A 12,930-nucleotide genomic window follows, 5' to 3' on the forward strand; every position below is an offset into this window, starting at 1 on the left:
AAAAAAAAAAAAAAAAAAAAAGCAAAACATCTTCCCTAAATTAGAATATGTAAAAGAACTCAGACTCTAAGTTAATCTCAGATTGTGCAAAACCTTTTAGGCCCAGCACATTGGTATGATCCCTTTGTTTATTCTCTCAACAAACTTGTCAATGATTACTATCCATGAGCTTCTTTGTTAGATTTCAGAAGCACCAGGAGTAAATTCCAAATTCCAGCTCTCCAGAAGGTTAAAGTTTAATAGAGAAATTGACATAACAACAACTAGTTTCTCCCCATATAAGGGGAAAATTTACTGTACTTCAATACTTATTTCACAGATACCTCAAATATAGTACCCAAAAAATAACTTATCATTTTGTGTAGTCTTATATGGTCCAAGTATAAACCTTTTCGGAAATCTTCACTTCAGTTAATGTCACAACACCCACACAGATGTGAAAAAGAAGATGATAAACATTGTCCAAGATTCCCTCTCCCTTATCAGTATGGGCATCAAGATCTGGGGTTCCCAGATCTTGTAACCCCACTTTCAGTCTCAAAGATATCTATTCTTCTCTTTCTCTTGTCCTCTACTAGTCAAAGCTCAATCCCCACCCCAACCCAAGCAACTGGAAACCTTAAAAGCTCTCTCTCAGTGTCTTGTCTGTCTAACTATTGTCCAGAGAGTAGCCCCAAACATTTTCTAAATGAAAACTAGAACAGGTTAAACTGGTCTATCAATGAGTTCTCATTGCATTTTTAACAGTATAATGATCTTGTTTACTATGGCATGAAACTTAAAAGAGTAATCCTAAATTAAGACTCTAAACTTAACTCAGAAAAAGGGATAGAATCGATAAAATTATGTTTTTTGTGTGCATATCATTACTATGGACCAAAAAAAATGTAATGTCACTAAAAAGGGCCTACTCAGTACCTGATACAAGTACCATGTTTACCTTAAATTGCAGCATTTCATCCTTATGGTAGGTCACCTGCAGGTGGAGGGGATTCACAGGTGTGGAGGGGAAGGTGTTGGCATAAACAGAAGGCTTTAAGGAGATGTCAGCCGTGGCCCCATGGGAGTTGTACTGGACATTGCTCACAGAGTACAGATCATTGACAAAATAACAATGAGGGACTCCAACAGAACTGGATTCCTGGAAAGGAAAGTTGAGATTGTAGATCAACAGGTGGTCCTAGAGTTGTCAAATAGAAATAATCAGAGAAGGCAATCTGTATGGAGATAAAGCCAACACAGCACTCATTCATGTACATATAATTAGATAGTGATAAAAAGTAAATTTCTAGACAAGAGCAAAATAATTATTAAAAAAAACATGATCCCAATCCACATCTAATCTTCATATACAGACCAGGTTCCTTGGAAGCCCTGTTTCTATGGAATTGAAGTAGGCACCTGGGTACTAGGGCTATGCTCAAGAAATTGCCGCCTAAGGTTAAAGATCTGGGCGTCCATCAACACCTCAGTGAGGTTACCTCCCAGGCACAGCCTCGGGCAATGCAGTTTGCTTCAGAAGCACCATGCTCATCAGGGTAGCAGTCTATTTTTTCTTCATCTCTGATGATTGTGTTCCACTCCACTGTGTATTCCTCTCCCAGCACAAGACTGATCTCTGTGATGATGGCAACCTGAAGGAGTGGAAAACACACAAAGAAATATCCTCAGAACAAAGGCCTGGCAAGTTCTAAATATTTTTAGCAACACATATCAGTACTAGACCAGACTTTCAACAATCCAAGTGACATTTGAATGTAATTCATATGGAAAGAGCTATATAAATGAAAGGAATATATTTAGTAGCAATATGGCAAATATTACTATTCTGTCACAATCTTGTGCATTATATTGTGGAAAGAATGAGATCAAATAAAACACCACTTTCTTTCATTCCCTGAGTTCTCTTCCCCTTCTGCGTTTCATCACTGGATTTCTTCTGGTATTGCCAAATTGCCTTTATCTCTTGCCCTCCACTCCCCAAACCAGTATTCCCCATTGGACTAGAGGTTTAGAAAGAACAAAGCAATATGAATCATATGGCCCAGACTTTCATTCCCATTCTTCATTGGGATCTTCAATGAATTATTTCCATTCTTTGGATCTCAGCTGTAACAACTGCAAAATTGGTGAGTTGGGAAAATCATTGCATTTTTTTAATTGCTAACATTCCAGTCTCTTCTATTCTCCAACCCAGATAACCAAAATTTGAAATCTTTTTTTGGGGGGGCGGGGGATCACACTTACCATGTAAAATATTTAACATTTCTATATTTTTCTTACATTTTCCTCTTATTTAAATAGCACTTTCTATAGTTAATGTTGTTGTTCTCATTTGTCTGGAACTATATGATCACATTTTAAAGATTATCATATTTTTTCAGTCTCCCAATTCATATCATCTCAAATATCCCTGTACTACTAATCCTACCCTCAACTCCACTTGGAAGAATGCCTAGATTTAAAGATCACTATAAGACTGTATGAGAGAATTTAATGAAATGATTTTCTCACTTTGGCACTTCAGTCTCTAAAATCACAGGCGTTTCCTTCTATCTAAACTTATGTCCTTCCAAAAGTGAAGACAAGCTATGTGAGTTACACAAAATTTACAGACTGATAATTAAGGAATATTTGCTGTCTTGAATTGCCTTATCTGCTATCTCAACTTGGAGTGTGATAAGTAGGAAAAAGTTCTTTCTAGAAAAATGATGGCCATTTGTGGAATACACTGCTACTTGCTTTCCTTATATAAAATAGTCCCTTTTTTCTGTTTCAGTGTAGAAATCCTAAGTTCCCAAGAGAAAGATCAATGTAGCACAGTGATGGTTATGAAATAGTAAGTTCAAGTTCACTGAAAGTTGCTAGTTAGGGGGCTCTTTCTTTTGATTTACAGGACTTCCACTTCACCTTATATCTTCTCTTTGTTTTCCATTTTTACCCTAATTTGTCCCACCATTGGTACATAGTAACTAGAACTCAGCAATCACTTCCAGTCCCAAGAAAAGACAAGACCTCAATTGTGACAAACTAGAGCCACTGAACCAATGCCAGCAATGGTCCACCTTCTAAACTACTAGCTGCAAATGGGGAAAATTTCAATTTGTTACAATTTTTTGTGCTCTGTCATTTGCAATTGATGAATCCCTATAGGATACACCATTTTTCAAGATCCAGCACTGGACTCAACTATTGGAGTAAGCTTTGAACATGAATTAAGATATCAGATAAAATTTGTCCTAAGTTCATTTAGTTGCCAAGCCCCTTCCCAATTATTTCTTGTGTATAAATTATGTCTTCTTACCACCCACATTCAAGAAAAAAAGAAATTTCTTCTGTCTTATGTTAACAAGGTTATTTGGCAAACATAGAGTGAGCTTATTTTCACATATACATCCTTTATATGACTTCCACTTTGTTATATACATAAATGATATACTATTTACTTCTAACTTTATAATGTTTGCATGCTCAATAAGTGTTGTCAGGACCAATGTCAAATGTCATCAATATGTCATGATAGTAGAATCTAATTTATTTATTTCCCCAAATTTGGAAGGTCCTCACAAACCATGTTTATCCAGCAGCTTTAATGCCAGAAGCACCTGCCAGTCCCCATGGTCAGGACCATTTGGAAAAAGCATTCCTTATAACACTAGGCATCAGAGGAAATGATTACAGGATGCACAGGATGGACAGGTCTCATCACAAATGATGAGAAATTATTTTATTATTATCATTTAACCAAAGAAGCAGTCATCAGATAGGATCATCAAAGACCTCGTCTTCAAGTGGTTATTGAGAATATATGTATTGGAGGGAGATTCTACTCATCTCATCTCTATAAAGTCTTTAAAAAGTAGTCATTTCAATATTGAATGCATGGGACTCCTTCCTCCCACCTTTACCTTTCAGCACCAGACATGAGCTTCCTCTTTCCCATTTCCTCTGACCTGTTCTAACTCTGCTCTCCTTGTGTCCACTATAACTTATCTTTGAAAGTGATGCCAGTGAAACAGAGGAGAACACTGAGGGGCCGGGGGGAAAATGGGACCATTAAAGACCATATCGCCTCATCCCTGCTCAGTGGAGCCTCCCTGTCCTTACTAGCTCTGCCCACCACCTCATCAGCACTTCTGTTCCCAGCCCTCTGATTTCCCCACCACAGGCTCCACACAGTGCTCTGGTCCTTCAGGAATCCACACAACCTTGGCAAGAAGGAAAACCAAGATACTATGAAGAATTCCGGAAAAACAACTTCACCAAATGGATTTTTACCTTCAGCTGAGCGTCATATGTGACCTTGGGAACAGTCTGACTCAGGACACCATTTTGTTTCACTGTAACGTTGCTGGGTTTCTGTGTCCCAAAGATTTTAATCTGCTGAAATGCTAAATTATTGGGGTCCTTATAGGTTGCTTGTGAAATCTTCACATCCAGGCGGTTCTGAAAGTCAAAATAGCACAATGAAGCCCAAAGCTGTGCCTCTAAAACACAGATTCTCCAGCCACTCAAATGCTCCATCCTAGATCAGTAGCTCCCCACTGCTCTGAATGTCCTTAGCTGTCTCTACTAACGCATGCTCAATGACTACAAACACTTTAATAAAATCTGTGGGAAGGGAGACTTCAGGAACACAAACACACAAACATTTTGGGAAACATTATTTTTTAAAAAGCTGCTTTGGTTTATCATTATTCTTTTGATAATATTTATAATACAATTATTGGTAGTTAAGGTATGCCTAGAAATGTATTCACCCTGTGGTCATCAATGCAAATGGAGTTAAAAATAAAATTACACATAAGTGCTAATAGTAGACAAGAGCCTACACCTAAGACTCATAAAAATATACTCACTTGGGTGGCAGAAAATTCACATAAAAGATACACTTTATTGGCCACAGTATCTAAAAGCAGAAAAGAGACAAGTCAGACTGGACTGCACCAAAGATACAATCTCTTTTAAGCTAATTATTGATGCCACAAATGATAAGATTTCTTACCTTTTTACAACTGAATAATATTCTGTGGTTTATAAGTGTCACATCTTGTTTATTCATTAATCTATCAGTGGACACTTATGCTGTTTCTTTATTTTAGTTTTTATGAATAATGCTGCAGTGAACATGGGTATGAACATATCTCTTTTTTTTTAATTTTTTATTTTTTATTGTGGGTTGTTCAAAACATTACAAATTTCTTGACATATCATATTCCACACTTTGATTCAAGTGGGTATCTCTTTGAAATACCGATTTCATTTCTCTTGAACATATACCCAGAAATAGGGTTGTTGGATCATACAGTAGTTCTGTTGTTAATATTTTGAGGAATTTCTGTTTTTAATAATGGATGTACCAATTTACAATTCCACCAACAGTGTGTAAGGATTCTATACATTTTCTTCAAGTCCTCTCCAACACTTACATCTTATCTTTTTCATAGCAAACATTCTAACAGGTCTGAAGTGATACTATAATTTTCTACTTGCATTTCTCTGCTTATAAGGTTGACCAACTGTGTATCCTTTATGTAAAAATATCTAATCAAATCCTTATCCTATTTTTATTACTTCTGTTTTATTACTGTATTACAGTTAAATGTAACAGTAGGATTCATTTTGATATATTCATAAATTCATACAATACAGTTTGCTGCATTTCAATCCCAGGACCTCCTCTTTTCTTCCCTTCCTTCCTCTCCCTAGTCCCCCTACTCTACTCTATTAGTCTTCCTTCTATTTATTTATTTTAGTTGGTATGTTATAGTTATATATAAAATTAGAATGTATTATGATATATTCATACATGCTCACAGCTCCTATTTTTAAATCAGGTTATTTATTTTCTTCCTATTGAGTGCAGGAGATTTTTATATTAATATTTTATCAGGTACATAGTTTTCACATAATTTTTCCTATTCTGTGGGTTTTCTTCTTTTAATTCTGTTGTTTCTTGGCCTTGCAAAGGTTTGATTTACTGCCACATCTATATTTTTGCTGTTGTTGTTATCTTTGCTTTCATTGTCATATTAAAAAATAAACACTTGTAAGACCAATGTCAAAGAACTTTTCCCCTATGTTTTCTCCTAGAATACTTGTGGTTTCAGAACTTTAAACCATTTTTCATAATAGCCAAAATAAGGAAGCAATGTGTCAATCAATAGACAAATGAATAAAGAAATTGTAATATATACATAGTGGTGTATATATGTATGTGTATGTGTGTGTGTGTGTGTGTGTGTGTATATATATATATATATATATATATATATATATATATATATATCTGCATGTGTGTGTACATATACATACATATATATAATTATTTAATTTTTCAAAGGAGTGTTATTCAGACATTAAAAAGAAGGAAGTCCTGCTTTATGTGACAACATGTGTGAACCTGAAGTATATCATAATAAAAGAAATAAGTTAGGATGATCTTATTTGTATGTAGAATTAAAATAAGTTGAACTCAGAAGCAGAGGGTAAAACAGAATATGCCAGGGGCAGGGGAGGGGGAAAATAGAAAGATGTAGGTCAAAGGGTAGAAACATTTAACTGAAAGAACAAGTTCCAGGAAGAAAAAATGTACAGAATGGGTGGTAATATGTTAAGTAATTTCATTGTCATCATCATTACACAATGTGTAAGTGTGTGTGTTTGTGTGTGTGCACATATATGTGTAGACATATATATGCAAAATACATATGTGTACATGTATATATTGTTCACCTTCATTATGTTCAATCTTATTTGCTGATTAAGTGTTTTTAAATAAAATAAATAAAAAGAATTTTTTTAAAAGCTACATCTCAAAGTTAAGAAAATTGTGAACAAGTCTCCAAGGCCAAACTGCTGATTTTCCTTCTTCTTCCCATTATAACCTTGAAGAGATTTCTTTCCAAGTACTTTCAAGTCATATGCCTCATGGAATCTAAGTCCTAAGCTACCACCCCCAAAATTTTTAGCATAGTGTGAGGAATAATACTGTTAAAAACACAGCAAGATATATATACAGTTGACAAATATATTTTATATGCCACATTGACAGAAGTATGTTTTCAATATCATCAACATTTGTTTATAGAGGGTTTTTATATTACCAATAAATTACAGGAAGATCATGAACATATCTTCCAGGTGCCCACTGATAATAAATGAGAACCTGTTAGGATCACTGGCCAATGGAACAGTTGTGAGAGAGACATGTTTTTCTTCCAAGTGGGCTTCAACTTCTGAACAGTGCAGGCAAAATACAACTCTTATCTCAAGTGACTTCTTACTATGCCTTGTGATTCAAGTCCCTCTCCCCCTACTAGAATGTCCAGCAGGAGTAGGGGCCATGAGTCAAAGATGTAGGAATGGAAATTGCACATTCTCATAAGAGACTCACCTTTGGTTTCCCCGTCATCCCAGAAAAGTTTTCCTGTTGCTTCTTTGTTCTCATCCAGGGCAATAATGAGACCAAGAGGGTTCCTTCGACTGTGGGAAATAAGAGCTAGGTAAGACAAAAAGATCAGGACACAAAGAATTTTGCTGATTTGTTTCTTCAAATTTCAAATGGTAAAAGTTACTAGCAATAGATGGCCCTGCTTTCCTCTGAAACAAAGGACAAATTAGAAGGTGATTCTTTCTGTCACAGAAGATAGAAGTACCTCAAACATTATAATTAAACATCCATGTGGGAGACAATAATTTAAGCATCAGAATCACTGCAATAGCTATAATAAAACCAGTGACTGCAACTATTACTTAGATACAAATTACTAGAGGAGAAAGAAATTCTAGACAATAATGAAACAGGTCATTTTAGAGATGAAACCTACAGAAGTGCCATCAGAAGGGAGAAACTCTTCCCCGCCTAAGGGCCATTTTTACTCAGGAAGCAAAAACACACAATAATGTCCATTTACATCATGGAAACTTCCCTTATTTGATTACTTACTATTATTTTGTTTAGATTGAAAACCAAAACATTCCAATTATCTGCCTTATAATTTAGAACAGGAAACACAAAATAATGCTCAAAGAAATGGTGCAAGTTCTGGACATAGAGAAAGGGGAAGAAAGAAAGCATTTATTTGGGCATCTCCTCGTGTTGCCACACCTCTGTACTCCATCCTGGTTTTCAGTGTCTCAGGTATGCCTTTCTGGCCTAATATTCCCTGTGTGTTCTTTCACATGTTAGCCTCCACTGCATAAGTCAGGTTCTGTGACCAACAAAATCACCTGCTTTCATTCACAGTGCAAGTATTGGGTGTCCTTGCTAATCTAGGAGAATAAATCCCTTTTGTGACCTCCTCTTTGACCTTCCATATTATAACAAAGATTGGACATAGTCACCAAATAACCAAAGCAGAAAATGAACAGTGACACATAAAGTGAGATCCTACAGGAGTCCAGAATGACACTTCCAGAAGGATGGTAGACTAGATATTTTAAAGAACCCACTCTTTAAAATATTACTTGATCCTAGATAAATTGCAACATATGTTCTTATTAAGAAACATTGTTGTTCCTGTAGAAAAAATAGGTTATATATAAGAGACAAATATGACAACAGGTAAACAATACAATGAGCTAAATCCAAAGGGTATCCAAAAAGCAAAACCTGGAATTTCTCTGGGGCTAATGAATATTAGGTCTAATACTGAGCCACTGATTGGCAGTTTAAGGTAGAGAAGTGGAATCTTCAACTCCCATGTGAAGCCAGATCTTAGATGGGGAACTAATATGATACCAAGTTGACCATAGTCCAATTGCCTTTCAACCGAAGAGAAGTCAATTCACCTCTGGAGGAATTAGATACACATCTGTGACCTTAAGATTTGGGAACTAAATACTAAAGGTAATAAGTCAGCATTGAATTTTCAGCAGAAATAATTAACTATTGGTGTATATTCCTCTAAGGAATTCAGATAAAATAACTTTCCAATAGAGAATGAAATGACTATGGTTGAAATATATAACAATATTTAGGAGAAAAGAGAAAAATCTTCTAAGGAGCAAATAATATTTTTTAAAGTTAGAAAGTCAAAAGTGGTCCCATTCCCTTTGCCAAAAGAGTTAGAGAAAGATTACTTGCAGATAAAATCTGAGCTTATCTTGGATCTTTGAAAATGTAAGAATACAAATAATACATGCTGCTGAGGTTGTGGGGGAAAAGATATACTCATTGTTGGTAGAACTGCAAATTAGTGTAAGCACTCTGGAAAGCAACATAAAGTGAGATCCTACAAGAGATTCCTCAAAAAAACAGGAATGGAACCATCATATGACCCAGCTATTCCACTCCCAACTATCATAAGAAAGAAATGGCTCAGTAGGAGAAAGTAATGGGAAGTTGAGGTTTTAGGAGGATGAATAGGGAATTCTAAATCTATATACTCCATGTAGGTATAATATGTTAAAATACACTTTTTTGTCATGTATATCTAAAAGAACAGATCAAAATTTATCCAAAGAATTAAAATCAGCAAACTATAGTGATATAGCCACCTCAATGTTTATAGATGCACAATTCACAATAGCCAAATTATGGAACCAAATTAGATGCCTATCAATAGGTGAATAGATCAAAGAAAATGTGTCATATATACACAATAGAGTTTCACTCAGCTATAGAGAAGAATGAAATTATAGCTTTTGCTATAAATGGATGAAAATGGAAAACATCATGCTAAGTGAAATTAGCCAGAGTCAGAAAAGCAAGGGTCAAATGTTTGTTTTCAGTCATATGTTGAAGCTAGAGGAAAAGAAGGGGACAAAGGACAGGGAGAACTGGATATCATAAAGACATAGGGAAGATCAGTGGAGTAGGAGATTGAGAGGGAGGGTAGAGGGAAGGGTAGAGGGAGGAAATGTGGAACGAATTCAACAAAATCACACCATGTGAATATATAACTATACTCCATACAGGGTACTCCATCTTTATGTGTATGTAGAAAGAACCAATCAAAATAAATAAATAAATGAGCAAAAGGAAGACTAGTAGTGTAGAAGAAGGAGACTAGAAGGAAGGAGTGGGGAGAAAAAGTGAGGCAATGGGGACTGAAATGGAGGAAATCACATTTCATGCATGTATGATTTTGTCAAAATGAACCTACCTACTATGTATAACTATAATGCTCTAATAAAAACAACAAAGACAAAAAAAGAATATAAGTACCTAATGGCTGGGAGTGTACTCAGTGGTAAATGGCTTGCCTAGCATGCTGGAGGTCCTGGGCCTGCTGGAAAGAGTATTAAGTACAGATACCCAAATGCAACAAAATAGATGGCTATGTTTGTAGAGTAGTGCATTTGGGGTATGGTTGCTCTGTATGTGTACTAAAATAGCAGGAGATATAGTTATCAAGGCTAACTTGGAATCAGACTATGATGGGTCTTCAGCAGTCTCTTAGTGAAAGGTTCAGACTTAAGCCAGGATGAAACAAGTTAAGATTATCATGTGAGAAAGACAATTTTGGTGTCAATGTGTGGAAGACCCTGAAGCTGAACAATTATAAAAATAAAACCAACTGGTGTTGGATTTAGGCATATTTTCGTTAAAAAGTCTATAACTGAAAAATTAAGGTAATAAAGGAGGTTCAAAGAAAAAGACAGGTTTAAAGGCCAAATGTTCTCTCTGATATATAGATGCTAACATACAATAAGTTGGGGGAGGTAAGAATAGAGGTTCACTGGATTAGATAAAGGGGAATGAAGGGAAGGGAGGAGGATGGCAACAGGAAAGAGAATAGAATGAATCAGACATAACTTTCTTATGTTCGTAGATGAATATACCACCAGTGAAACTCCACATCATGTACAACCACAAGAATGGGATCGTAATTAGGATAAGTTATATGCCATGTAGGTATAATATGTTAAAATACACTTTTTTGTCATGTATATCTAAAAGAAAAAATCAAAAAGAAAGAAAGAAAGAAAAAGACAGGTTTGTGTCCTCTAAAGGACTCCCAGATTATTAAAAACAAATAAGCTAATAATTTCAGGATCACAATATATTTATACATCTCTTTAGTATAGATGAAGACTACACTTTTGGAATCAAAAACAGAAAAATCAACAGCATGGGAGATTCGAGATTTATAGAAGAAAGGAGTTTCTGAATCCAGTTTGAATCATAAGAAAGAAATGGCTCAGTAGGAGAAAGTAATGGGAAGCTGAGGTTATAGGAGGATAGACAGGTAATTCCAAATCTATAAGTGATAATGAATGAGGCAAAAACCTGGGAACCATGCATAGATAGATGGTCAGGTCAAAGAAGGTGGGGTGACCAGCTGACCTGGCCTGCCCTGAATTGAGTTTTCTTAAGACATGAGATTTTCAATGCTAAAACTGCAATATCCCAGGAAAGCTGGCCAGCCTAATTGCCAGTGTATTTAGAGAAACTTAAGAAGAAGCAGGGATAAGATCTTTCAAAATCTTTCTAGGTGCAGCTCTAGGTTGAGAAGAGGCCAAGGGAACGCCAAGGACAGACTTAAAAATCCCCTCAAGTCAGACACACATGCACATGTGTGCCTCAGGACCCTTTCTTCCTCACTCCACTCTGTGCTTCAGCATCCTCTAGTCAACATATGGAGACAGAAATGACCTACTTTGTCAGGCTTCCCTTTGAGGACGTTCCCAGCCATGCTGTACCTGGCCATAGTCGTTGTACTTGGCTGCTGTGTGGGGAAGATATAGCCTCCTCGAAGGTGAAGTCCGATTTTGTCTCTAGGAATTTCCATCTCAACTTTTTGCTTCCTCCATCTCAATTGGCCCCCCTGAGGCGGACAGATAGTCAAACACATTGGCCTTACTAAGAGCCAGAGCCTGCACTAATCACCCGTGTGCTGAGTTATCTATCTGTTGTCTCTCTTTTCCATTTAGCTGTCACTATATACTCAGGCAATCAAAAAAGGAAATAAAAAAATTAGGAGCAACATTTTTCATGGTTAGTTGAGGGTTTGTGAGATTGTTTGTTCTCTGGTGAGGAACAAACAATCATTATATATTATATAACCCAATAGTTCTGAACAGGAATCTGATTCCTGACCAAACTCAAATTTGCCCATTAGTCCTTTTTAATTTGATCATGAGACACCATATAAGTCTTTATCTTATTATTGAGTAAAAATATTTTTTTCAAATTCCATCATGACTGATATTATATTACTTAGTTTCACATTATCTAGGCTTTGCTGTGAAATTATGGAAAACACTACAGAAATATTCTTCATTGAATGGATGAATGTTTCTTTTTCTAGGAAGCCATCTTGTTTATACAGCTGCAACTGTGGTCTTCAGAAGTTTAAAAAAGTCCAAGTTACTTACAGTTTCATAGTCATACCAGATGGCATCAGGCACATATGCTGTTACTTTCTCTGCACCCTAAAATTAAAACAAATATTATCCTTTATATCAGCCTCTGAGGGAATAAAATATGTTTTATTTATTTATTACATAATAGAAGTGACAATCACATCCTGAGCAGTTTGACATTAGTGTGCTGGTCACTACTCCCTTCTGCCTCCATATCACAGAGCGAATAATAATCTGCTGTGACAATCTGGCACACCATGGGGTCACTACTTAAGCTGAATTGTCAGCAGATGTTTCTACATTGGTTGAGAATTTGCTCAAAAATAATGACTTCTAGAGACTCTGTGTATCACATTTCCCACTTACAGAACCCCAGCATACTCTCTTCACAGCTGACTCAGCCACAGATATTAAAAATGAGTTTGGAATAAAGAAAAAAATGGGTTTAGAGGGGACACAGAGACAGAATCAGGGACAACGAGTCTCAGTGAGAACACTTGCCTCATCCAGAACTGGAGTGATGAGGAGGCCTGGGCCCCATAAAAACTGCCGGTGCACATCCCAAGTTTCACTGTCCTTGTAGAATCTAGACACCAATGAGACAGATCACTGAGATAT

The 12,930-nt window shown here is 36.1% G+C and overlaps 1 protein-coding gene across 2 annotated transcripts in view; it reads right to left on the minus strand.

Moving 5' to 3' along the window:
- Mgam (maltase-glucoamylase) overlaps positions 1-12,930 on the minus strand; it is a 151,870-nt gene that overhangs the window by 90,957 nt on the left and 47,983 nt on the right. For both annotated transcript variants that reach the window (XM_048786802.1, XM_048786803.1), the window contains exons 19-26: positions 12,814-12,898; positions 12,325-12,381; positions 11,650-11,774; positions 7,397-7,485; positions 4,860-4,909; positions 4,279-4,446; positions 1,482-1,634; positions 941-1,141 (exon numbers count right to left, since the gene is read on the minus strand). In XM_048786802.1, coding sequence (XP_048642759.1) covers positions 941-1,141; positions 1,482-1,634; positions 4,279-4,446; positions 4,860-4,909; positions 7,397-7,485; positions 11,650-11,774; positions 12,325-12,381; positions 12,814-12,898 — 928 coding nt within the window. The remainder of the gene's footprint in view (positions 1-940; positions 1,142-1,481; positions 1,635-4,278; positions 4,447-4,859; positions 4,910-7,396; positions 7,486-11,649; positions 11,775-12,324; positions 12,382-12,813; positions 12,899-12,930) is intronic.

This window comes from Marmota marmota, unplaced genomic scaffold, assembly GCF_001458135.2.
Source record: "Marmota marmota marmota unplaced genomic scaffold, marMar, whole genome shotgun sequence".
NCBI classification, from domain to species: domain Eukaryota; kingdom Metazoa; phylum Chordata; class Mammalia; order Rodentia; family Sciuridae; genus Marmota; species Marmota marmota.